Genomic DNA, 25,219 nt, shown 5'->3' on the forward strand with positions numbered 1-25,219 from the left:
AATGAGATAGACTTGGCCTTCCAAGTGAAGGTGCTGCATGCTTGAAAAGTTGGGGAAATTGCTGGCTAACAGTACAAGGGTATGTTTTCAGTAGACCCAGATAGAAGGGCCTGGGGCCTGAGGCACATTCCTTTCCCCAACTGCCAAAACTGCCACGCCAACAGGCAAGTGGTGCCTTTTCACCTTTAAAAATTCTGAATTGTGTATTTGTTTTTGTGGCTTAGAAATCCTAACAGAAAAGGGGGGCATGGTGACTCATGCCTGTAATCTCAGCATTTGGGGAAGCCTAGGCAGGACTGCTTGAGACCAGGAATTTGCGACCAGCCTGGGCAATGTAGGGAGACCCCATCTCTACAAAAAAAAAAAATTATTGGGGAGGCTGAGGTGGGAGGATTGCTTGAGCCCAAGAGGTCAAGGCTGCACGGAGTTACGATGTATGATGGCGCCACTGCACTCCAGCCTGGGTGACAGAGGGACAACCTGTCTCAAAAAAGAAAAGAAAAAGAAAAAGAAAGAAATGTTAACAGAAGGATGAACCCTGCAACTGTGGTATGGGCTGAATGAGGCAGGTGGTAAATGAGGCAGCCAGACCCCCATGGAATGAAACCTCATGTGTGACTGGAAGACAGTGCCGGTCTACTACACTAGCCCATGCCACCCCAGGTCGCAGTGTGTGAAGGCAGGGCCCCTGTCTCTGTGCAGGAGGGACTGGCAAACCCCAGAGAGACAGGCAGCCACGACGGACCAACCCTGAGCCAGAGAGCACACATAGGGCAGGGCCATGGTGTGTGCCCCAATTTGTGTTTTTGTGTCATATTCAAGATGTAAAGAGCATATTGATTTAGTAAGCCCTTTGGTGACATGAGCTGTCACCAACACCTGAGGACTGTGTGGGTGAGTTTGTTTCCTCTTTTTATATATTACAGTAAATAATCTTCAGCATCTATATTCTCAAACACAGGGTTCTCTGAGAAATCTCCTATGCTTATAACTAAGATTTTTAATAGAGAAGTCATGTCTATATAAAATACATTTAAGAAAACATGGCCTATTTACAAATGTTTTAGTTCAAAAATCAAAAGTTTTTAATCTAAAAATCTGTCAGTGGGGAAAAATGCCCCACCACGATCTCTTTATTTTGATGAACTTAATTTTGAAGTTTTAAAATCACAGGATTTAGTGCATAATTTGTACATGTTCTCTTGAGAGGGGGGTCTCAGTCTCTGCTTTCTGCCAGCTTTTACTTAGTTTTTCTGTATTTATTTCTCCAATTACAGGAGTCTTTATTTATTTCCCTCATTACTGGCCATGCGAAAAAAATGTAAATACTTTCTTTTAAACAAACATATTAACAGAATTTATTGATTCAATTAAGTAGCTAAAAATATGTATATTAATTTTCTTTCTATCTATCAGTATCTAGGACTGGTGTTAAGAGCCATATGAGGAATGTGTTCTAGGGTGGAGCAGGGACAATCTTTGGCTAATGTGATGTGGTGGGAGTTCCATAGTATAAGCAGTGTGCATTCTAGAACCAGATACCTGGCTACAAATCCCAGTCTGTCATCTACTGAGAACAGGGCCTTGGGAAAATCATTTAGTCTCTCTGCGCCTCAATTTCCTTATTTGTCATAGAATCCACCTCATAGAGTTAAATGAATATTTGTTAAGTGCTGAGAACAGTGCCTGTCTCATAGAAAGTGCTCTCTCTTTCTCTCCCTCTCTCTCTCTCTCTCTCCCTCTCTCTCTCTCTCTCTCTATATATATGCAAACTTCTCTGCTAAGAATTGGTAATTTGGAGGGTGTGGCTTTTGAATTGGTTCTTGAAGGTTGTACAGAAATGCTAGCTTTAAAGATACAGAATAGAGAGGCAAGAGATGAAGCGCACCGGTGAAGAGAAAGGAAGCATTTCAGGGAGCAGTAAGCCACAGATTGGCTGGACTGGAGAGGCTGACAATGAGTGTGGGTACAGGACGGACCCGTAGGATTACTAAAAGCCCCCAGCACGGGAGAAGACCGGCCCTTCCTGCTGTGAAGATGAGAGCCAACAATTTTCCATGGAACTTCACATTATATCCAGAGCAATGCAGCCCTGTCAATGTGTTAGAGACATTAAGCAACTTTGGCTAATTTCACAACAAAGGAAGAGGTGGGGTCAGAACTGGAAGAACCCTGAGCTTCTTTATCCAGCACCAGGATTGCCTATACCAGTGGAAGTTGTTCAGTGGGAAGTTACACAATCCAGCCCTGCTTGGATGGTTAACCTGGGTTGTGGCAGTGAGGGATTTGACCGTGGGAACTTAACAGGTTGGGAGATCCTGGAGGAGTCTGTGATATAGTAGATACTGTGACATGTCACCCAGGTCCCTCTTCAGGAAAGAAAGACTTACTCCCCCTCCCCGTCAGCTATTGGTAGTGTCGCTGGCAGAAAGCCCTCAGATGCCCACTATTCTAAGAGGACCTCTTCTCCCATTCCCTGGGCAGCTGTATCCCAAGATTGGTCTTGCAGGTACCTAACTGCATGGCTTCCATGCCCTACTCAAGGCAACTCTGATGGGCCATCCCAGTTCCAGAACTCCCAGTGGCATGGGCTGAGGACTTCAGTGGGACTGCATCACAGCCCCATTTCTTTCTCTGCCCACTTCTGCTTTCCTCCCTTCCCTTCCTCATTGTTCATCCCAGGAGCAAGCCCCAATAAACTTCCTGAATGCTCATCTCTGCCTTGGAGTCTGTTTCCTGAGGAGCTTAACCTGCCTCTGTCTGAAGAAATATCACAGGTAATTGAAATAGCCAGTTTAATGAAAGAATTCGCATAACTTTTTCACTTTGGGAGAGAGAGACGTCAAAATTCAATTGGAGGCTTCAATCCTGTTCAAAATTATACTCCTAATGCACACAGGGAAGTCCCTAGTAGGATAAAGTACAGGGTAGGGGGAAGAGCAAAGAAAGATCAAAACAAAGACAAACTTTCCAGATGGGAAGTTATAAATGTGGGAGTGAAACTCAGGAAGAACAGAGAGAGTTAGAGACAGGGTCTGGGAGTCAGCTCAGCAGAGGCCATCTCTGAAGTCATGATGGTAGATGAAACTCTGAGAGGCAAGACGCTGAGTAGAGGACTCTGGCAACACCCAAGAAATGGGAAAGGCAAGAAGAATCTGTAGAGGTTAGAGAAGAAATATCATCTGCATAGAAGGATGATGAAGACCGGAAAATACCACAGAAACTAAGAGAAAAGAAAATCTCAAGGAGAGATTTGGCAAGCAGAGGTCCAGGAGAGATGTTTTAACACCACAAAGATGTTTTGCAAGAGTAGATGAGTATACGTGTATGTGCCTGAGTGACAGAGGGCAAAAGTCAAAATTACAGGACAAATGGCTGGTTGAAAGAGAGGGGTGAGACTTACCAGCAGGAAAACGGGATGGTAGCTTGAGAGAAAAGAGGGCTGAGGAGATATTTTGAACCTGTGTATAAGTTGAGGAACAGGAAGCAGGGAAGAGGAGATGCTAGAGAGAGGAGAGAGGAGCGAACCTGCTGAGACAACCCAGAGCAGGAGCTGGGAAGGAGGGAAAAGAGGAGTTAACCCCAAATCCAGGGAGAGCATCACACCTCATTCTCTGTCACCGGAGGAGAGGGAGTGGGGGATAAAGGAGATTTTTTTTTTTTTGAGATGGAGTTTTGCTCTCATTGCCCAGGCTGGAGTGCAATGGCACGATCTCGGCTCACCACAACCTCCGCCTCCTGGGTTTAAGCGATCCTCCTGCCTCAGCCTCCCGAGTAGCTGGGATTACAGGCATGTACCACCTTGCCCGGCTAATTTTGTATTTTTAGTAGAGATGGGGTTTCTCCATGTTGGTCAGGTTGGTCTCAAACTCCCGACCTCAGGTGATCTGCCCGTCTCGGCCTCCCAAAGTGCTGGGGTTACAGGCTTGAGCCACCATGCCCAGCGGGATAAAGGAGATGTTATCACTAGAGAGGAGGCTGTGTGAGAAGGATGCAGGCAATCAGATTTATTCTCAATGAAGGAGAACGGCAATAGATGGGGGTGGAGGGTAGAGGAGAGGGCATGTAAGTCAGGGAAGAGGTTTAGAAGCAGTGCTGAGAGGAATTCAGAAAGTGATGAATGGAGGTGAATATGAGTGTTGTCAAGCAGCTTCGAGGACTTGGAGGTGAATGCAGTAATCTCAGGCAGCACTCCTCAGACTCTCCCAGCAAAGTGCAGCAGCCAGAGTGGAGAAAACAGGTGAGGGGATGAAGCTCTGGAGACTGGCACAGGGCTTGAGCAGACTTCAAGGCAGCAGGACTTCAGAAGGCCAGATGGACAGCTGTGAAAAGCTCAGAGATAGCCTTGGCTGAGGAGGCACAGGAAAGAGCCAAGAAAGACGCGGCTGTGAGGTCAGGAAGAAGGAGCAGGCAGGAGGGAGTGCGATAAGGGGAAATCCCATGGAGAATACGAACAAAGAGAGTGCTGAGAACGAGATCCTGAAGACACAGCTCAAGGGTCTGGAACAACATGGTATACTAATAGAAAAAGTTAGAACTTCGCATCTTGTTCAAAGAGAATGTTATGGGTATGGATGGTGACTGAAAACTAATATTAAGATTCCTGTTCACAGATGAGGAAAAGAAGTAATAACTTCTATATCACAAACCTTAAAATCTTTAAGAGAACACTACTCAAGTTTATATAATTCTTGTGGATTTAATGACTGTATTTCTTTAGTAGTCATATATTTTCAAAATCATATTTGTATGCTGTTCCTAAATATAAAACAAACAGCATTTTCATGATGTTTTGCAGTTATCTCACAACGAGTTTATTTGGAGAACTGGTTTAAGTGTAGGGAAAAGAAATTTTAAAAATTTACAGAGCTGGATGCCGTGGCTCAAGCCTGTAATCACAGCACTTGGGGAGGCCAATGCAGGAGGATCACTTGAAGCCAGGAGTTTGAGACCAGCCTGGGAAGCAAAGTGAGACCCCATCTCTTAAAATAAATAAATAACTTTTTAATTAGCTGTGCATGGTGGCGCACACCTGTGCTCCCAGTTACTTGGGAGGCTGAGGTGGAGGGACTACTTGAGAACAGGAGTTTGAAGTTACAGTGAGCCATGATCATGTCTCTGCACTCCAGCCTGGGTGACTAAGTGAGATCTTTTCTCTAAAAAAAATTAATAAATAAATAAAAATTTTCATGTTCTCAATGAGAGGATTAGCTTTTTAGGGCAGTCCTTTCAAACAGAGTAAAGGAAAGACAGCCAGAGTTTATCAAATAAAACAGCAGAACCATCTTACCCGTGCAGTTTCTTTCCTCCATGTCTAGAGCAAAGCCACTATTGCAACGGCATTTGAAGCTTCCGATTGTATTTCTGCACTTCCCATAAGTGCACATCCCAGGAAATGCTTTGCATTCATTGATGTCTAAAAGCAGAATGAAGCCAGAATGTAGAGCCGGTTGATATAAACGATTAGGTCCATCACTTTAAGTTAAAAATCTATCATGATGGACAACAGTAATGCATCCAAGTAAAAAACAGGGCTACTAAATGTTTCAGTGATCACACTGATATCACACAGGAAGTTTCAATATGGTGAAAAAGATCTTATATTCTTTTTTTTTTTTTTTGAGACAGAGTTTCACTGTTGTTGCCCAGGCTGGAGTGCAATGGCACAATCTCGGCTCACTGCAACCTCCACCTCCCAGGTTCAAGCGATTCTCCTGCCTCAGCCTCCCGAGTAGCTGAGATTACAGGCGCGTGCCACCACGCCCGGCTAATTTTTGTATTTTTAGTAGAGACGGGGTTTCACCATGTTGGTCAGGCTGGTCTTGAACTCCTGACCTCAGGTGATCCACCCACCTCAGCCTCCCAAAGTGCTAGGATTATAGGCGTGAGCCACCACGCCCGGCCAAAGATTCTATATGCTTAAGAAAGAGTTCTGATCCCTTTATTTCTCACTACTTGTTTTATAAAGATAAGTGGGAATAGGTAACTTTCTGCTACAGATGCAGCTATCAGGGCGACATCTCCGGTTGTAGAGGAACAAAGAGTAGAAGAGAAAGATAAGCAATCTGTTTTATCTCTTTACTTCAATGCCATCTTATAGAGGGGATTTATACTCTTGGGACAAAACATTGGTCACAAAACCTAAGTTTAACTGAGAAAATAAAGTGGGAAGTCAAACATTTAAAGCAAAACCAATTCTCAGAGAATGTCGAAGGCTTCCTGTTGGTGAAGGACCAAGGCGCTGGCCGCAGGCAGTTACCTTTGTAAAATGGCCGCCCAGTAAGAACATCCCCTCGGTTAGCAAAGCCAGCCCCGCGGGGGCACAGCGTCTCGTATTCCTTGGTGCCAGGTTTGGGGCACTCCTCACACTCGGTGCCCCAAGCCGCCCCGACAGCACAGCAGCAGGCATCCATGCGGAACTTTCCAGGAACGAGGTGGATGCATTCATCTTCATCCCACTTCAAGTAACACTGCTCCATGCGAATATCTACACCGAGAGCGAAATCACAGGGTGAGAATGAGTTGAAACATCCATTGAACAGTCACATGTCAAGCGTCTGCTCAGCACCAGGCATCATGCAGGACCCTTGCGGTGTACTGGTGGGCAAGATGCAGTCCCTGACCTCCTGGAATGGACTCCATAATGACAGTCATTTAAGGAGAACAAAGGTGAGATCCTCTTCAGTCTTAATTCTCACAAGAAACCCTCAGGAAGAAAAGGTCTTCTCATGAGATGACTGCTTCATGTCTATTATTCCTTTTTTTGTATTGTTCACTTTAGAAAAAGTAAGATAATTTTAATGATAATTCTTCCTGTTCAGAGAATTGCTTCAAGTGCCTTTTAAGCAGCCCTGTCAGATCTCATTCATAAACAGTAAATGATCGGCTATAATCTATTTGCCAATTTGTTACAACTATTAAGATCACTACAAAAGAAAGTGTTATAATATTATTACATTTAAAGTTTTTTTTTTCTCCTGCCAACTTTACCTTTTGCATCATGGTTTTTCCCTGGATTATGTGAATTTTCCTTTTTAAGGGACCAATTATTTGTTTAAATGTCACATTTTCCCTCCAACTTCAAAAGAGACCAACATTTCAGTGCTTAGCCTGTGCTAGCCAGGACCTTAGAATATCTATAAACAGTTGCCTACATCTAAAAATAGAGTAGACCAGAATGGTCTATAAATAACATGTTCATCTGTTAGCAAATAGATTTATTTTCAAATCATACTAAAGCACTTGGCTGTTTAATTACAAATATGGATAATGAGTTTGGAAAGGGTTCCTTAATCAAATAGCATGATTTCTTTGATAAGAACATTTTAAGACATTAAATCCTTTCCAGAAGCTGAAAACTGTCTAACGGAGGGAATGAGATCCCTGATGGAAATGTACACATAAAAATTAATGTTTACTACTTTAGTTACTGTCAATATTGATTCTTTCAAGTTCTAAAAGGTAATGAGTTACATTTCTGAGTACTGGAATTAAAAAGTTCTATTTTTTTTCTTTCTTTCTTTCTTTTGAGATGGAGTCTCACTCTGTTGCCCAGACCAGGTGTGGCGTGGTGGCTCATGCTTATAATTTCAGCACTTTGGGAGACTGAGGCAGCTGGATCACCTGAGGTCAGGAGTTCGAGACCAGCCTGGCCAACATGGCGAAAACCCATCTCTACTAAAAATACAAAAATTAGCTGGGCATGGTGCTGGGTACCTGTAATCCCAGCTACTTGAGAAAAAGTCCTATTTTTAAAGAAAAAATAACTGTGGTAAATGTTTATTTTGATTCAGCAGACTGAATGTAGATATCTACAGAAGGTGATTCTGTCTTATATATCTACATTAACACAAACCAAAAAGCCACATGCTTTGCCAGTGTGAAGTGTGATAGTAATCCAGCATCTCATTATCACAGGGCTCTGAGGGGCTAGTCTCCTTATAGCTGGTTCCGTCCCATATGTCAGCAGCTAAGTAAGAATCTTCTCAAGATGTGAAAGTCTTATATAAGTACAGGTGGCCTAAGAACTCTGGCCTGAGTCATACTGTGAGGTTACTGAAGAAACCTGCTCAAGAAGCTCAAGACAAACTAAAAATGTACCATTTCATAGCTTATTGGAATAAACTAGGGTGAGAGGGGAAAGGCATCTGAACTATGCATGTAAAAAGTTATAACAGCCAGGAAGAGCAATCCTGTCTTTAATACTGAGACCTCTATGGATGTTTATATCGGCAATTAAAAGTCAGCACACTACTGAGAACTCTATATTTATATCAGGAATTAAACGTCAGTACACTGGCCACATAAGGCCTATCAATGCTGCGATTGTCCTTGCATGGAAATTAAAATATGAATTTGGAAACCTTTGGATGGTCCATGTTCTCTGAAGTTTGCTGCAGTCCCCACTGCTCCCTGTTGTCGCGTCACTCATTTATATGTTACATGCTTGGCTCCTGCAAGCATCTGAGTTTGGGATCCCTGATTCAGATGAGGTTCTATCAGAGCATTTACCAAAACTTTAGTTCTCAGAATACTTTACATTTTCATGTGCCAGTTGCTTCTTGAAACTTGCTCACATCCCCAGACAGAATTAATTAATATAGCATAATTCAAGTGGTGACAAAAGCATTTAAGCAAAGTACAAGGATGAAGAATCCAATATATCATCTTAGAATATTAAAAAATGCTTTTTTTTTTTTGAGACGGAGCCTCACTCTGTTGCCAAGGCTGGGGTATAGCGGTGCGACCTCGGCTCACTGCAATCTCCGCTTCCCAGGTTCAAGCGATTCTCCTGCTTCAGACCCTCAAGTAGCTGGGATTACAGGCATGCATCACCATGCCCAGCTAATTTTTATATTTTTAGTAGAGACGGAGGGGGGGGGTTCCCCATGTTGCCCAGGCTGGTCTCGAACTCCTGACCTCAGGTGATCCACCTGTCTCAGCCTCCCAAAGTGCTGGGATTACAGGCGTAAGCCACCACTCCCAGCCATAATTTTGAATAATGTTATTGAAAATTTATTTTGCTGAGTAATAATTTACAATCAATGATATATCTTCATATATTATAGCGTTTCATTATAGAAGGTAACTTGATTTCATTAGTCATTTGGTCATACTGATATTATTATTTTTGACATTTTCTTTTTTTAAAATTTCGATAGTTTTGGGGGAATATTTTGTCATCTTCAAATGATACTTATTTCTAAACATTGTAGATCACTTAAAGATAATTTTTAAAATATTTAAAAATCTGAAAGAAATTTTCTTTATTTTTGTACTTTGGATATTATGTTTTCTAAATAATTTTGTATGATTTTACAGTCATGCTTCCAATCCAGATTTAAATGTGCTATCAAAAATTGAGTTAAAAATGAAATCTGTTTTAATTATAATAACTGTATGGTATTGCAAACTTTTTTCTTACAGTAAATTTTAAAAATCACTGATATGTAAATACTTTAAAGGTCATTGCATACACCACCACTATTATTTATGCTTTGTCTACATGTCTAAATTTCAAATACAAATCTATGTAAAGTTCTTTTATAAACTAAAAATTTACTGTTCCATAGCTTATTGGGGGAAAAAAAACTCTGTAGGTAAATGAAAAATTATTGTTACATACAATGAAAATTAATAGAAATTTCTTTTTCAATCATGAAATTCAAGTTCAAACATGACACTAATAAAGAAAAAGGTCAAATCACTATTCCTATAATATGCTGTTGAAAGAAAGAGATTCATCACTACAGATCTTTAAAAAATAAACTATTAAGAAAACTTAAACTCTAATAGCAATAAAGGAAGGACCAGGATCAGTGAATGATTTCAAGCAGAAGCAACATATCTTTGCTCTTGACTTTCCCCACTGTCTTCAGGGTGTAGCTGCAATGAGCTGACAAATGTAAACTTTTAAAATCCTAGTCTCCAACTTTCCTTCTGTGTTCAACATATTCTTACTCTATTAACTCAGTGTGAAAGACTGAACCTGTCTAAATTATCTGGTTAAAGAAATGGAAGATTTTGAGATAGATTTTTGAGCAGTCCCAACTTTTGGCATGAAACAGAAACAATTTCACATAAATACATTCACTTTTAAAACAGCCTCTAGTGATTTCCCCCTAAATATCTCATTTAAAGCAAGTTTTCTCAAGTACAAACTCTTGTGGTTTTGGACTAGCCACTGCTTAAACCAGGAAATTCATGGCTTGTTTTATACATAGAATACATGAGGGTGTGAATCTTACCCAAACATACACGGCCAGTCCCATCCAACGTAAGGCCTTCAGGGCACTCGCAATGAAAAGATCCCTTACTGTTGACACAGCGTCCATTTGGACAAACGCCAGGGAACACCTCACACTCATTAACATCTGCAGGGAAATGCAGCAAGCAGAGGAACAAAGATGTTACAAATAGAAAAAGCAGGTGTGGTCCTACTTCCTGTATAGCATTTTCAATCCACATTCAATACAATGTGGATTATTACTTGAGTTAAACAGAAATATTCCACAACCGAGCCACCCGCTTTCCTAGGTACCAGCTGTGAAAATTACCACAGCCTCGCCTGTCCATAAAACATGGCCCAGACATGTGCCTTTCCCAGCTGTTCTGGGCCTTAAAGGCTAGTGATGTCTTCATGAAATTTACACAACTCCATAAAGAGGAGAAATGGGAAACTCTAAGCTCTTTCCTAAGAGAATTATGCTAAAGCATTTGTTGATTACATCGAGTATTTTTATTGAAATGTCAAGGTTTTTGAAAATGATAAATATCTCCAAAGTTTGAGAGTGAATGTTAATTTTACTTACTGCTCAAAAGATGTATAGTATCTTCCAAGGAAGGATACACTCACCTTCACACGTAACACCTTTAATCCTGGCAAGCCCTCTTGGGCAAGCTGTATCTGTAACAACAACAGGACAAATTTTACTTCATTATAGAATAAAATACAACCATGGTATGCTCAAGAAGAAGTATAATGAAATCTAAATGGAACTAAATAAAAACTGCAAGGCAGGGTCTTAGGGTCCAAGGACATCATTGTCCCCTCTTCATTCGGTAGGGCACATGACTTTCTGTGGTAACTGCATTGGTATTGACCTGTATTGAGATTCTCATAATTTTTCCTACAATTTCTTTTTGCTGTCACATTGACAACTGAGTTAAAAGTAAACAGGTCAGGCGCGGTGGCTCACGCCTGTAATCCCAGCACTTTGGGAGGGCGGATTACTTGAGGTCAGGAGTTGGAGACCCATCTGACCAACATGGTGAAACCCCGTCTCTACTAAAAATACAAAAATTAGCTGGGCATGGTGGCGGGCACCTTTAGTCCCAGCTACTTGGGAAGCTGAGGCGGGAGAATCGCTTGAACCCGGGAGGTGGAGGTTGCAATGAGCCGAGGTCATGCCACTGCACTCCAGCCTGGTGACAGAGCGAGACTCTGTCTCAAAAAAACAAAAGTAAACAAAATATTTGAGGAAAACAGCCACCACGCAAACAAGGATACCAGAGGATACAGTCATCTAGCAGATAGATTCTAGCTGATTCCCTTCCATGTTAAAATATTTAGAAGGCCTGCTTATGTACCAGGATAAAACAAATACACATTTTAAGAGGTAAAAAACATTAGCCAGGGAAGATAACATTTTAGCAAAAGTAAATGATCTCTGACCTTCTTCACTAAGGAACTGCGTAGTGAAAGAGGTGTCCTAGTGGCAGGAGAAGTTTCCAAGGAGAAGCCCAGAAGCTCCCAATAAGGCTCCTACCTAGTTCACACCGCTCACAGGGGCTCCCCCAGGCGGCTCCGAGGGTGGCACAGCATTCAGATTTCAGAGTGGCTCCATTAATATTCACCTCACAGCGGCTGTCCTGGATGTTGAGCCAACAGGTCCCCTTCAGGCTGTCTGAAAAGGAACAGGAAAGGTTGGGGAACTCTTACCTCTGAAGAAAATAGAATTCAGCTGTGTACACAAAAGGCATTTGTTACAGTATTCTAAAAAAGAAAGATTACTGGCTCACGCCTGTAATCCCAGCACTTTGGGAGGCTGAGGAGGAAGGATCATTTGAGCCCAGGAGTTCGATACCAGCCTGGGAAAATAGCAAAACCCCATCTCCACCAGAGAAAAAAAAAAAAAAAAGAATACTTTAAAAGTTTTAATAGTGGGGCTGGGTGCAGTGGCTCACGCCTGTAATCCCAGCACTTTGGGAGGCCGAGGCAGGTGGATCACCTGAGGTCAGAAGTTCAAGACCAGCCTGGTCAACATGGTGAAACCCCGTCTCTACTAAATATACAAAACTTAGCCAGGCTTGGTGGCAGGTGTCTGTAATCCCAGCTACTCGGGAGGCTGAGGCAGGAGAATCGCTTGAACCCAGGAGGCAGAGGTTGCAGTGAGCCAAGATTGTGCCATTGCACTCCAGCCTAGGCAACAAGAGCGAAACTTCGTCTCAAAAAAAAAAAAGAAAAAACTTTTAATAGCATGTACTTTGAAAACACTTTCATGTACCTGCATTCAAATATGGTATATTACATATATGTAAATAAAATATTGTACTATGTATCTCTCTCACATAATATGGTAATTAATATAATTATATCTATTGATATTCTAAGAGGAGTTGTCCAAGATTTTATGCTGGTACTCAGAAACACAGTGCATTGCCATGTGGCCCAGGTTGGTCTGGTTTGGAACTCCAGGCCTCAAGCAATCCTTCCACTTCAGCCTCCCAAAGTGTTAGGATTACAGGCATGAGCCACTGCGCCCCGCCCTTCTTTTTATTTTTCTTTTAACATACTATAACAACATGATAAGACCATTACTTGTGTGAAAAGTATTCATAAGATATATCCTTAATGACAAATGCTTTGATATTTAAGATTTTATCGTATAAAATCCTTTTCCTTCTACCTTAAGTCCCTACTAAATAATTCACACACAATGTATGTTCTGTTATGCAAAGGCCAATATTTCTCCAGCTGAAGATAATTATTTGATGAATAATTTAAAAGAAAAAGCCCTATAAAACAAAGAAGGAATAAACATCACTTATAAAACCCTCACTAATGCATTCCCAGGGCTAATATCTGATGTATTTTCTTTCAGGCACTTAAAAAATGTGTGTATGTCTGTGTGTAGATTTATCTCTAGTTCAAAAAGTAAATCATACTTATGGTAAACAATTTGAAGAAATAGAGAAGTATGAGGAAGATGTAAAAATCACCTGTAACCCTCTAGAGATAACCATTCCTAACGTTTTAGACTGACTCCACATCAAATTTGTTCTTCCTTTTGAATGGTAGAGTATCCAGTGAAATATTATGCACTTTAAAATTTTTATTTTATGTGGATTAAAGGGAATAACGAATGGTTAGTATATTTTTGGTGGCATAATGAAAAGTTTTTCAAATGAACAAATAATAAATGACTGTTAACTGATTTTGAAGCAGTGATAAGGAATCCAGTCAAAGCTGATATGGCAAATACTAATTGGCTAAAACAAATCATATGTCATGTTTTCCTTGTAGAGCAGTGGCTCTCAGTTAAGTGTGCATAATATTACCAAGACGCTTGTTAAAATGCCGATTCATAAGTTTCCCGGTATGCAGCCCAGGAATCTGAATTTTGACAAATTCCTCAGGTGATTCTGATGTGAGTGATGTGGAAAACACTTTACCAAAACCTCAACAGCATATTGTGGCATTAAGACTTGGAAGAAAACAAAGAATAAGTGTATTCCTATAGTATTTATTTGAAAATTCATTTTAATAATATGTACAGATAAAATTTACTTCTGGCCAGACACAGTGGCTCATGACTATAATCCCAGCACTTTGGGAGGCTGAGGCAGTCGGATCGCTGGAGCCCAGGAGTTCAAGACCAGCCTGGACAACATGGTGAAACCCCGTCTCTACAAAAAACACAAAAATTAGCTGGGAGTGATGGCACATGCCTGTAGTCCCAGCTACTCAGGAAGCTGAGGTGGGAGGATTGCCTGAGCCCCGTAGGCAGAGGCTGCAGTGAGATCGTGTCACTGTATTCTAGCCTGGGTGACACAGTGAGACCCTGTCTTCCAAAAAAAAAAAAAAAGTTTTTACTTCTAAATTCAACAACAAAAATACCCCCTGCCCCCAAACACAGAAAGGGAATTACAATTAAACCATGGGCCTATGATGGCAGAAATAGTAATTTCTGATTCCCTAGGAAACACAAGAAGTTACCAACAACCCAAACACCAAGACAGAGGTTGAAACAAAACAATTCTCTCCTGTACTGAATAAAAAGTTACAGGGCAAAGGTGTGAAAAAGAGCTGGACAGTCACTTTGCTTTTTCACTCTGGCTGGAATGTTCAGTTTGGATAAAACTGTAGAGAAGCATTTGTGTCAGTTCTCAAACTACAGGCTTGTTATAGATTTACATCTGTAAATTCCATAGCACAGAGGAAACAGAGATGTTTGTGTAAAGCTACTGTGTATTTAAATGATCTTTTAATGACCTGGACTAGTTCTGATTTATCACCTTGGTTGTCATCATTTTAAGTAAGATAAACAACAGTTATTGCTAAGATTTATCAAGATAGTGACAGGAACTGGAAGGCTTTCTATGTATTAATTTATTTACTCATTAAAACAACCCTGTGAATTATGTACAATTTGCAGATGAGAAAATTTAGGCATACAGAGGTCAACCAATTTACCCAAGGTCACCCAGCTAGTACAGTGTCAGCATCAAGATTCAAGCCCATGCAGTCTGACTCCAAAGCCCTCACTCTGTAGCACTGTGATTCTTTAGGCTGGTGCTGTATCAACACTTGAAAAGCTACAAATCCATTGATAGCACCCTGCACCCTCCTACAGGCTCATCCTTCTCTCTCTCTGATTCCTTTCCTCCATCCTCCCTCCCTGTCTCCCCACTGACCCACTGTTGTGTGTGTATGCCCATCCCGGCCCCCAAACACACACACAACTGAGATACAGATGTAGATAGTCAGGAATTAGTTAAGAACTCTCAAAAAATAAAGCAGGGTAATTAGCTTGAGGGGAGAAACAGGAGAAAGACTGTTATTTTATCTAGGATGGTCAGAGAAATCGTGACTTACAATGTGGCATCTGAATACAGACCTAAAGAGAACCCTACAAACCCGAGAGAAAAACATTCCTGCCAGATAGATCAGTGGACTTCAGGTGGGCATGTGTCTGACGCAGGAGCAGGAAGTAGGCCAGTCTGGCTCAGGCTGAGGGGGTGGGAGGCACAGGGAAACAAGGTCACAGCAGGAGCAAGATCATGAGGGGAGTACAGGCTTCGGTTAGGACTTGAGCTTTTACTGAATGAAATGAGAAGCCTAGGATTTCCTAGACACAGTTCCTGGACAAAGAAATATGCTCTGATTTATGTTTTAAAAGGGCTGCCTGGTGGCTATGTGGAGAACTGAGTGTATTATGAGGAAAAGAAGGTAAGGTAGAGGCTACGGTAGTAATTACGAAGAGAAATGATGGTGACTTGGATTGGGGGTTGGTGTGGTGATCGTGAGAAGGGGTTGAAATATGGATAAACTTCAAGTGCAATCAATAGGTTTGCTGATGACTTTCATATACAGCTTGAGAAAAAGACATCAAGGATGCTGCCAAGGTTTTAAGGGGTGGCAGCTAGAAGAATGAATTTGCCATTTGCTGAGATGGAAATGTTCCTGGGAGACTCAGGTTCAAGCCAGTACGCAGGAATTTGGTTATAGACATGGGAATTTGAGATATCGATGAGCCATCCAAGTGGAGACACTGTACAGACAGTTGGAAACACAAATCTGGAATTGGTGGCAAGGTTGAGGCCTAGAATTTCATTATCAACTAGAGTGACAAATGTGAGAGTCAACACAGAGGCTCTCGAGGATGAGTGTAGAAAGAGAAACAGAGGTCCAAAGACGGACTGGCGGAACACTTCAGGTTAAAGGTTAGGAGGATAGGGAGGACTCAGTAAAGGAAAGGGAAAATGTGCCATAAAAGTGAAAGAAGAAGAAGATAGTTGTGCCTGGAAAGCCAAAAATGCAAAATTTCTTGAGAAAATGATTAATGAACTGTGACAAATACTGCTAATAATCTAAGGTGAGGAATGAGAATAGACCATTGGATTTGACAGCAGAGTGGTCACAGCCATATATCCATGCAAGCTGAAGACAGAGCGCAGACCCAAGCCAAAGATGAGGGAAACTGGTCTGGATTATATAGAACCATCAAACCACAGCAGTATAATGCAGGAAATATTAATCGAATGCATTGTTCTATTATATTTAACTATATTCAACCGGAACACCATAGTCTTTTTAAGCAGTTTGCAGAATAGTTGAAGATTAATTTATATTTAGAAAGCTTGAAAAATAGATTCTAGATCTTTAAATATTCATAGTATCCAACTAATTCATATATAATCTAATGTAATTTTAAATTAGTAATCACATCATGAAATTTCAAAATGTAATGACCTGGACCTGTGGAAGAGAAAGTTGCAGGCTAACCACTGATGAGAGCCACTGACAGTCCTATTATACATTCATGACTTGTCCTGTGTATATTTTACTATTTGTTATTTTCTTTTTCAACTAGATTCTTTTAATAAAAAAGTACATGAAATAATGTCTAAACTTTAAAAATATTAGGGAAATCTCATTTTGAGCCGCTCTACACTGGGATATTCAAATTTAATCACAATAAATGAAAGCACACAATACACTGGCTGAGAAAAATATGGTGGTGGTTAGTTGTTGGCAATTGGAAGAATGACATAAAGACTTAGGGGTAAAAAAGTCTTTGTTCTTGTTTAGTTAATAAATATAAGGGCAAAAGGCCAAAATAATGGAAGTCTACATGATGAGGCAAAAACTAACTATCTTTGATGCTCAAGTGGCATGCAGATTTAGTTTTCTGAGACATTAATTGATTAATGCTGAATTCATTTCCTTTGCATAATAAAATGACTCCATCTCAATTGGAAATTGTGGCTTAGCAAAAATATTTCTGCTTTAGTGGATCCAACCCACACACCCCACCACCCCCCAACCCAGCCCGGAATTCTATAAGAAAAAAAGTAATGCCCCAGGCAGATGGCAGTCTATTTCCTAATATGAAGAGCTGAACAAGGCTCAGATTTCACCAGCTGTACCTCATTGGGAAACGAGGAGCTGGTGTTTCCAAAGAGAAGGTTTTCATTGATAATTTTGGACTTGGTCATTTGTCTTTATGTAACAAACAGGTACTCTAGCATCCAGCTAAATATGATTAATGTCAGACATAATACTGAAAAAGCTATTGTCTTCAACAAATATGAAACTAAAGATTCATTTTGGCTAGATAATAAAAACTGCCAGTTAATTTGGCACTATGTAAAACTGAAATATCTTCCTATTTGGAATATATATTTAGTTCACTTTAAAGGTGGATACTAGCTAATGATGTGAACTGTGTAGGCCTAGTGAATGGAACCACAGAGGCTAGAAGTAGGGAAAAATTACTGGGACAGTTTTGTTCCCTTTTATGTGCTGGATTTTTCCTTGCAGTAACAGATCAATCTCCCTTAATATACATCCCATGCCATTATCAAGAACTGACTTTAAATGTTTTGAGACATATTGAAAGATGTTAGTTTAGATGTTTTAGAATAATTTCCCCTAGAGATTTCCAAATGCAAGAGAACAGTTATCTTCTCTTCCTTAGAGCCCAAAAATTTATGATTGATGGAAAAAAGAAAAAATAATAAATTCCCTCTATGTGTTTAAAAGCTTCAAATTCTTGTCCTGTTAACTGAATCCAAATTTCATCACATTTTTTGTTTGCCATTGAAGTTTGTTTATAAAAAAGTATGGAGCAGAGATATGATTATATTGCTGCCCAAGGCATTTTTAGGGTAACGGATATACATATGTGTGTGGTATGGAAATGATTATAAGTTATAGCATAATATATCTACTTATATAAAAGGAAGATTTTTAGAATCTAACAAAAATTGAATAGGCTGCCTAATTAATGCTATTATGTTTTACCTCTATATTGATATTGAGTAAAAACAACTAATGTAATGTGTAATTCTTTGCTTTTTGGAATCATATTCTGTTTTTATCCATAGTAAGGCCTGAGATCTGTGCTTATCTTGGCAGTGAAATTGAAGCATCAGTATTGTGTATGAATCTTACCAATACAGATCAATCCTGTGGAGCTGAGTTTGCTGCCGGGCGAACATTCACAATTGAAAGATCCAAGGTTGTTTCTGCAGGCCCCATTGACACATGGGTTGCTTTCACATTCATTTATATCTACAATCCAGAAGGAAAAGATTCTGTTAGAACTGCCATGTGTTTCTGGAAAATATTATTCCAACAAGCCACGCAATGCCAGAATGTCTGGTAAACTTGGCTCTGGTAATTTTAATATGGATCTATGAAGCATAAAGTGAATGGGGAATGGAGACATGCATTTTACATCGTGGATACACATCTATAGGACTGGGAACTCAGTAGGACCACAGTGATCAGCCTATTGGGAAAGAGTTCAGTTACATGCTCCTTCAATACATCATCACAACTTTACATAAATTGGATTTTTTTCCCACATAATAAGATGTAATTCCAGGTGCAACATCCTGTGCACAAACAAAGGTTGATTGCTTTGATGATTTCATGAGGCTCTGAAAAACTTAAAAAGTCTATCTTAGATGCAAAATATCACAATGCTGCTTTAATTCCAAGCTCTTGGGTATGAATCAGGAAATAAGGACTGAAACATTCATGGTGGGTACATAACTCTCCTCTAGTCCCTATCCACCTTCTCTGTCTTTAGCTGTTCACATTTACATGTTTAGTTTGCTTCGTTTTTTTTTAATACAACTAATTTTGGTAAAATAAAAATTAGAAATACTTGATCAAGTAGAAATAATTGCTTTAAATAGGACTCTACAATCATTAATTTGATTTGAGTCCTAAATGAAATCATATACCATAATCTAAACAATTCCTGTTGATGGTCAGAAGTAAGCAGAACTGCACTATGCCTATGTTCTCAAATGGTGATCAGAGAAAATGTCAAGCCTGTAATGTGAAATAGTTTAACACATGAGTTAATGAAAAAGAAATACAAGCTTCAGGTAAAGTACTATAAACAAAATCAAAGACATTTTCAGAATAAATTCAACCACTTTTAAAGTGGTACACTTTAAAGAAGTGGCACACAGTTTTCCTTCTCTACAAAATTATCTGAAAGAGGTCAATAGTCCTCACGGCATTTTACATTGAACACTGGGGTTTCTAGGTTCACAAGAATATTTTGTCTTTCTCTAAACATTTCTTTGAATTTATTATAAAGCACTTTACTATACTGAGGAAAGCACGTAAACAAATAACTAGAGGACTTTAAACTAAACTAATCCTGAAAGAGCAAGGCTCGCAGCGGAATATCCAGGTGCTAATTTAATTCTTGAAATAGAAATTGTTTGAAGAAATATGAATGTATTTTGCTTTTCAGATTGTTTACACTGAGAAAACCTCTTAAAAATACAAGAAGAGATTTTGTAAATACAGCACAGATTTCTAATGAAAACATCAATCCAAGTAGAGAAACTTTTTCATAAAAACACAATGTAAAAAAGAAACTAGCTAACCATAAAAGAAGCAGATAACGAATCTAAGGACAGACCACATATAATTCTCCTATTAATTTCATTTGTAAGAAGCCTGAAAAAAGAAGAATTTCAATATTGTGTGTTTTTAAAATTTCTATTTTAAATTAAGCAATTATGAATTCAGAAACTATAAACATATGCGCTGACAACTACAAATATCAACTATTTAGTTTTCCTTTAAATAATATGTTGTTATGTTATAAATGTCATGGAACCAGGAATTGAAACAGTTCACTGTACATTCCTGGAAATAAACTTCAAAGCACATCTGGTTTACATTTAACTAGTTATGTCACTGGAAACACAATCTAAACCACAGTCCTTGCTGTAAAAATTTTAACTTTCACAGACTCTCAGAGCTCAAACAAAAAAAGTAAAATAAAGTTTCTGTAACTTCAATCTGAAATATAGAAGAACGTTGCTCTATTATTAGTGCTATTTGTTATATATTTAAAATACTCTGAAAACATGATTGACAAACAAAATTAGTGCACAAGACAAATATACAAGAAAAAGCTAAGATTTGCAATGAATCTGCTAATAATTCCCTGTCTAGTCTTTGGAAATTAATTCAGAAAGAAGAGAATGAAGAGAACTGCTTCAGACAGAAACACTTACTGTTTGAATGCAACAGAGGAAATAATAAAGCGACCCAAGGGAAAAAGAGATTAGTAGCCTTCAAGTCTATTCTTTGCAAAACTCTTAATAAAATGCAAATAACAGTGGGAAGAAAATGTAGAAATAACAGTTATTTGGTTAGGTTTCCCATGATAAATCATTTTTATTTCCTCCAATGTCATAAGGCTGGAGCCAAAAGAGTTGTCTATCATTTCTTCTTTATTTACATAACATGAACTTCTTTCCTATGAATGACAGACATAAAATTGTTTTTACATTAAATAAATCTCTCAGATTAAGTATGCTTGTAATAAGTGAAGATCACTGTTTCTAACCCTCACTGTTGCCTGATTTGGTATGAAAGTGCCTTAATATTTACATAATCACCAAATGTTACACTATTAAACACCACCAGCTCCTACTCTTAACTGCTCATGTAAGCAGGTGAGTCTCTGATTTTACCTTCTTTGGTATTTCAACTCTCAGAACCTTTGTACTCTATGTTACTTGTCTATAAATAATCATTGATAATTCAGTGTACATAGCAAATAGAACCAGACACTATCCATTTATTTCCGCATTACGTGTCTCTCACGATAGCACCAGAAAGTATTTTCCTAGACAGAGAAACCAGTTCTAAAAATCATCAGTTTCCTAGTTAAATCAAGATGACGTCCTACCCTGCTCTTGCTTTCTAAGTTTCCTGAGATTTAACAGAAGCTTATCCTCCAACAGACAACAGACAAAACTGAAAAAAGACTATGGGAAGGAAGTGTAGAAAATCAGGAAAAACAAAAACCTTTGAAATCCCTTCTTCCATCTGTCCAAGGAAATCACGGAGGAAATATGGCTAGGATACTTTTTCATAAAGTACATTTCTCAGAGCATTTCTGAAGAATTGGTGTTAGAGATGGGAGCAGGATCTAGAAAATAGAGACTCTGTAGTTGAAAACATTTGAGAAGCCAGAGCTGGCTTAAAAAGAGGGCTCTCATAACCTATTGAAAGATATTTCAAACTCTTAAGTGTGTCCCCTTCTCACCTACTGAAAAGATAAATCTTCAAGTACTTTCAGTGGGAATGGAATGAGCACTCCTCTTTGAGGAGTTCCTGAAAAGATATTGGACAATAGGGGAAACTGTCACCAGAAGTAAGCTTAGAAAAAGGGGATTTTATGCTGAAGTTTTCTTTTTTTTTCTTTAGGCTAATTATTGTTTTTTAGTGGCCCCTCTGATTCAATTCAAAGCTAGCACTGCACTTTGTAATTGCATTTCATTGACTTCAGCAGAGTCATTCATGTTTTGGCATCTTGTTCTATAGTCCTAACTGGTTTCTGTTCACAAGAATGCTTTGAAGTTAAACAGTAAGATGAAGAGAGAATGTTACATCTTTTTGCGTACTATTACTACTGCAGTTTTCTTGGCTGTGGCATCACAAAAAAAAACCAAATACTTTAACAGATAAAAAAAAAAAGGGGCTATTCCACAGTCATCAAAGATGAAATCTTTTCTTAAAAGTTTCTATTACAAAGTAGTAATTGGATTTGAGAATGTTATGGGACCCTTCTGTAGGCCCACACAGTGAGATTTAAACAGGAACAATGACTAGTATTCATACCACAGATTATTCTGAAATATACAGTACTTTGATCAAGATACAAAAACATAATTCAGTGTACTCACTGCTCAGCCAGTATCTCACTGAAAATGAGGACTTCTCTAACCATTTAACTCATTTAAGTAACTTCCACTGCAAAAATATGTGATTAGAAGAAAACAAAGAAGCTTTTAAACACTAGTTATGGTCTATAAACCCAAATGACAACTTTTAAATTATCAAATGGAAAGGACAATTCTCTTGGACTAAAAACATATTAAAGTTATCATTTTTACTTAGTTCTCAAATATTTTGTGGGCCAACTTCTTGGGTATATCAATCATTTCATAAATAAAATGCCTAAGAGTTAACTTTTCCATTACGATTCAGGTTCCTATATTAATGGATCATAGTGGTTCTGAAAAGAGGAAAACACAGTAAACAAATATTTGACATTGTATTTCAGCAAGTAAAACAATATGGCTCCTTCCAGTTGGTTTCTTTTTTATCCGCTTTAAAATGTTTGTTCCAAATGTGTGTTGATATTTTGTCTGAGTGGAACAAAATTGATGGTGTTTGTAAACTGTATTAGGTCCTTACTATTTCAAAAACTGGCAGATTAGCTAAACGAGATTATAAAATAAAATATTCAAACAATATTCTTTTCACTACATTGCTTCATCACTGTAATTGATGTTTATACAACTCCAGGTACTCACTATTCACAAATAAGACAATGAAGACAGCTCTTACCTTCACAGGTCTCTGTCTCAGTCCTGAACACATACCCTGGTGGGCACGTACAGCTGTAACTTCCTGGCGTGTTTCGGCACAATCCATTATCACAAAGCAGTCTGTTTACTAAACATTCATCAATGTCTGAAAGCAACGATTGAAAGATAGGAGATACACATATTTAAGCATCTATTACAGTGGGCAGCAATGTTTAATTTTGTTATTTGTTTTATTTCCCTCTTTCTTCTCTGTGACATAGTCTCTGTATCACAGCACACTCTTCATCCTAAGCAAAATATATTTAGTTTTATTCAAATGGGATATTCTTATGCTAGTGGCTAATTTTAAGATGCTTTTAAATCCCTGGAAAGTATGCACTAGCTTGGAAAGGCACATCTCTACTTCACTTGCTTTTAGTCCTGTAATGATATTATGTTAGATATATTTTTAAAGCATTCATAAAAGATATCAAAAGGTTAAATTCATTTGCCTGTATACTTGCTTATGTATAATAAAAGTAACAGAAGGCATTTTTTATGATTAAAATTTTTAAAAAGAATGCCTTATGTCTTCATGTCCCAGATGGTTAAAAAATGCATTAAACAGCAGTTAAAAGACATTCATTAATCTTTTCCCACTATGTTTTTATCTCAGAAACAGTTATTAATGAAAATGATGTATTTTGCATACTCTTTTAGCAGTCCAGAACAGCCTAGAGAATATCATCTAAAACTCCAGTTTAAAAAGCTCACAATGAGTTTTTTGTTTGTTTTTGAGACAGGATCTCACTCTGTTGCCCTGGTTATAGTGCACTGGTGTGATCACAGCTCACTGAAGCTTTGAACTTCTTGGCTCAAGCAATCCTCCTGCCACAGCCTTCCAAAAGTAGCTAAGAATACAGGCATGGTGCCACCATGCCTGGCCAACTTAAAACAAGTTTTTTTAGAGATGGGATCTCACTATGTTGCCCAGGCTGTTCTGGAACTTCTGGCCTCAGGTGATTCTCGCAGCTTGGTCTCCCAAAGTGCTGGGATTATAGGCATAAGCTACCGCACCTGGCCTCACATTTTAATCTTCATATTCTTCCATTTTTGCAAGTGTAGTTAGTGACAAAAAGAAATAAACACTGTAGTTTAGAGTGAAGAGCTCTTTCACTTAAAGTTACATTTCTAGTCTTGCAAATAACAATTTTCCCTTATTAAATAATATACTGATACTGTGGAGATTTTGAAAACAGATCAGAAAAACATCTGCAACTCCATCATCACTGATAATATTCTTTTGTGTATTATCTGACCCTTTCCCTTCTTGATCTTGTTTTTGCTCCAACTCTGAATCTTGATACTTTAAAAATTAACATTATATTTTAAGGACTAGACTACCATAGCTTTTCCCATAATAGTGTAATATGTGTACAAATTGTGACTGCATCACAATTTTCTTTCTCTCTTTCTTTCTCCACTCCCCTTCCCTCCCTTCCCTTCCTTTTGTCTTTTCTTTTTTCTGAGATGGAGTCTCGGTCTGTCACCACGGCTGGAGTGCAGTGGCGAGGTCTCCGCTCACTGCAGCCTCCGCATCCCGGGTTCCAGTGATTCTCCTGCTGCAGCCTCCTGGGTGCTGGGATTATAGGCACGTGCCACCATGCCCAGCTAATTTTTGTATTTTTTAGTAGAGGGGGGTTTCACCATGTTGGCCAGGCTGGTCTCAAACTCATAACCTCAGGTGATCCACCCACCTCAGCCTCCCAAAGTACTAGGATTACAGGAGTGAGCCACTGCACCCAGCTTGCATCACAATTTTTTAACCCATTTTTCTAAGCTATGGATTGAATTGTGTCCCTTAAAAAAGATATGTTGAAATCTTAAAACCCAGTATCTCAGAATGTGACTTTATTTGGAAATAGGATTTTTATAGAAGTAATCAAGTTATAATGAGGTTGTTAGGGTAGGTTGTGATTCAACATGACCGGTGTCCATGTAAAAAGGGGAAATCTGGACTTCACTTCTGGAGAATAAAAACTAGCATGGTTTGCATGTTGTTAGAAATGTTCAATAATCTTTGCCTGGTACTCTTCCCTGTAGTTATCAAAATCTATTATAGCACGTAATATAAATATACCTTTTACATCCATCTGTATGTATGTCTTCAACTCCAAATCAAACGAATATGTTCAACAGTAAAAGCCACTACCAGAAACACAGAAAAATCTGTTCCTTTTCTAATCATAATCATTAACACTTGGTTGTAAAAGCCATAAGTGATTAGTTGTAAAACTATCATGCACAATGATGGATTGAATAACATTTATTTTATAAAAGTCCACTCAAGTGCTTTATGGGAAAATCTTGCACTAATAGGAAATAAAAGACTGTCAAACCTTTTCATCCTCCTCCTCTTGCATTTGTTAAACATAAATTACATACTTCAGTTTTTTCAATCATTCTCTTATAATTAAAAAAGGAAATACCTTTGTCTTAGTTGTCATGTTTAGGTATATTGTGGCAACTGGTTGTTTCTTTATGAAGTTAAAATTCTCTCAACCTGTAACACTTTATTTTCTTGACTTACTTTTATCCATACTGACCTGTTAATTTCTGAAGTCAAATTATTCGT

At 38.8% G+C, this 25,219-nt stretch overlaps 1 protein-coding gene across 1 annotated transcript in view; it reads right to left on the reverse strand.

Annotated features, from left to right (window-relative positions):
* The window catches only part of FBN2 (fibrillin 2), a 279,981-nt gene that overhangs the window by 81,081 nt on the left and 173,681 nt on the right, over nt 1–25,219 (reverse strand). The window contains exons 19-25 of the mRNA XM_016953727.4: nt 22,625–22,750; nt 18,179–18,298; nt 11,769–11,906; nt 10,856–10,906; nt 10,248–10,373; nt 6,260–6,487; nt 5,291–5,416 (exon numbers count right to left, since the gene is read on the reverse strand). Coding sequence (XP_016809216.3) covers nt 5,291–5,416; nt 6,260–6,487; nt 10,248–10,373; nt 10,856–10,906; nt 11,769–11,906; nt 18,179–18,298; nt 22,625–22,750 — 915 coding nt within the window. The remainder of the gene's footprint in view (nt 1–5,290; nt 5,417–6,259; nt 6,488–10,247; nt 10,374–10,855; nt 10,907–11,768; nt 11,907–18,178; nt 18,299–22,624; nt 22,751–25,219) is intronic.

This window comes from Pan troglodytes, chromosome 4, assembly GCF_028858775.2.
Source record: "Pan troglodytes isolate AG18354 chromosome 4, NHGRI_mPanTro3-v2.0_pri, whole genome shotgun sequence".
NCBI classification, from domain to species: Eukaryota; Metazoa; Chordata; class Mammalia; order Primates; family Hominidae; genus Pan; species Pan troglodytes.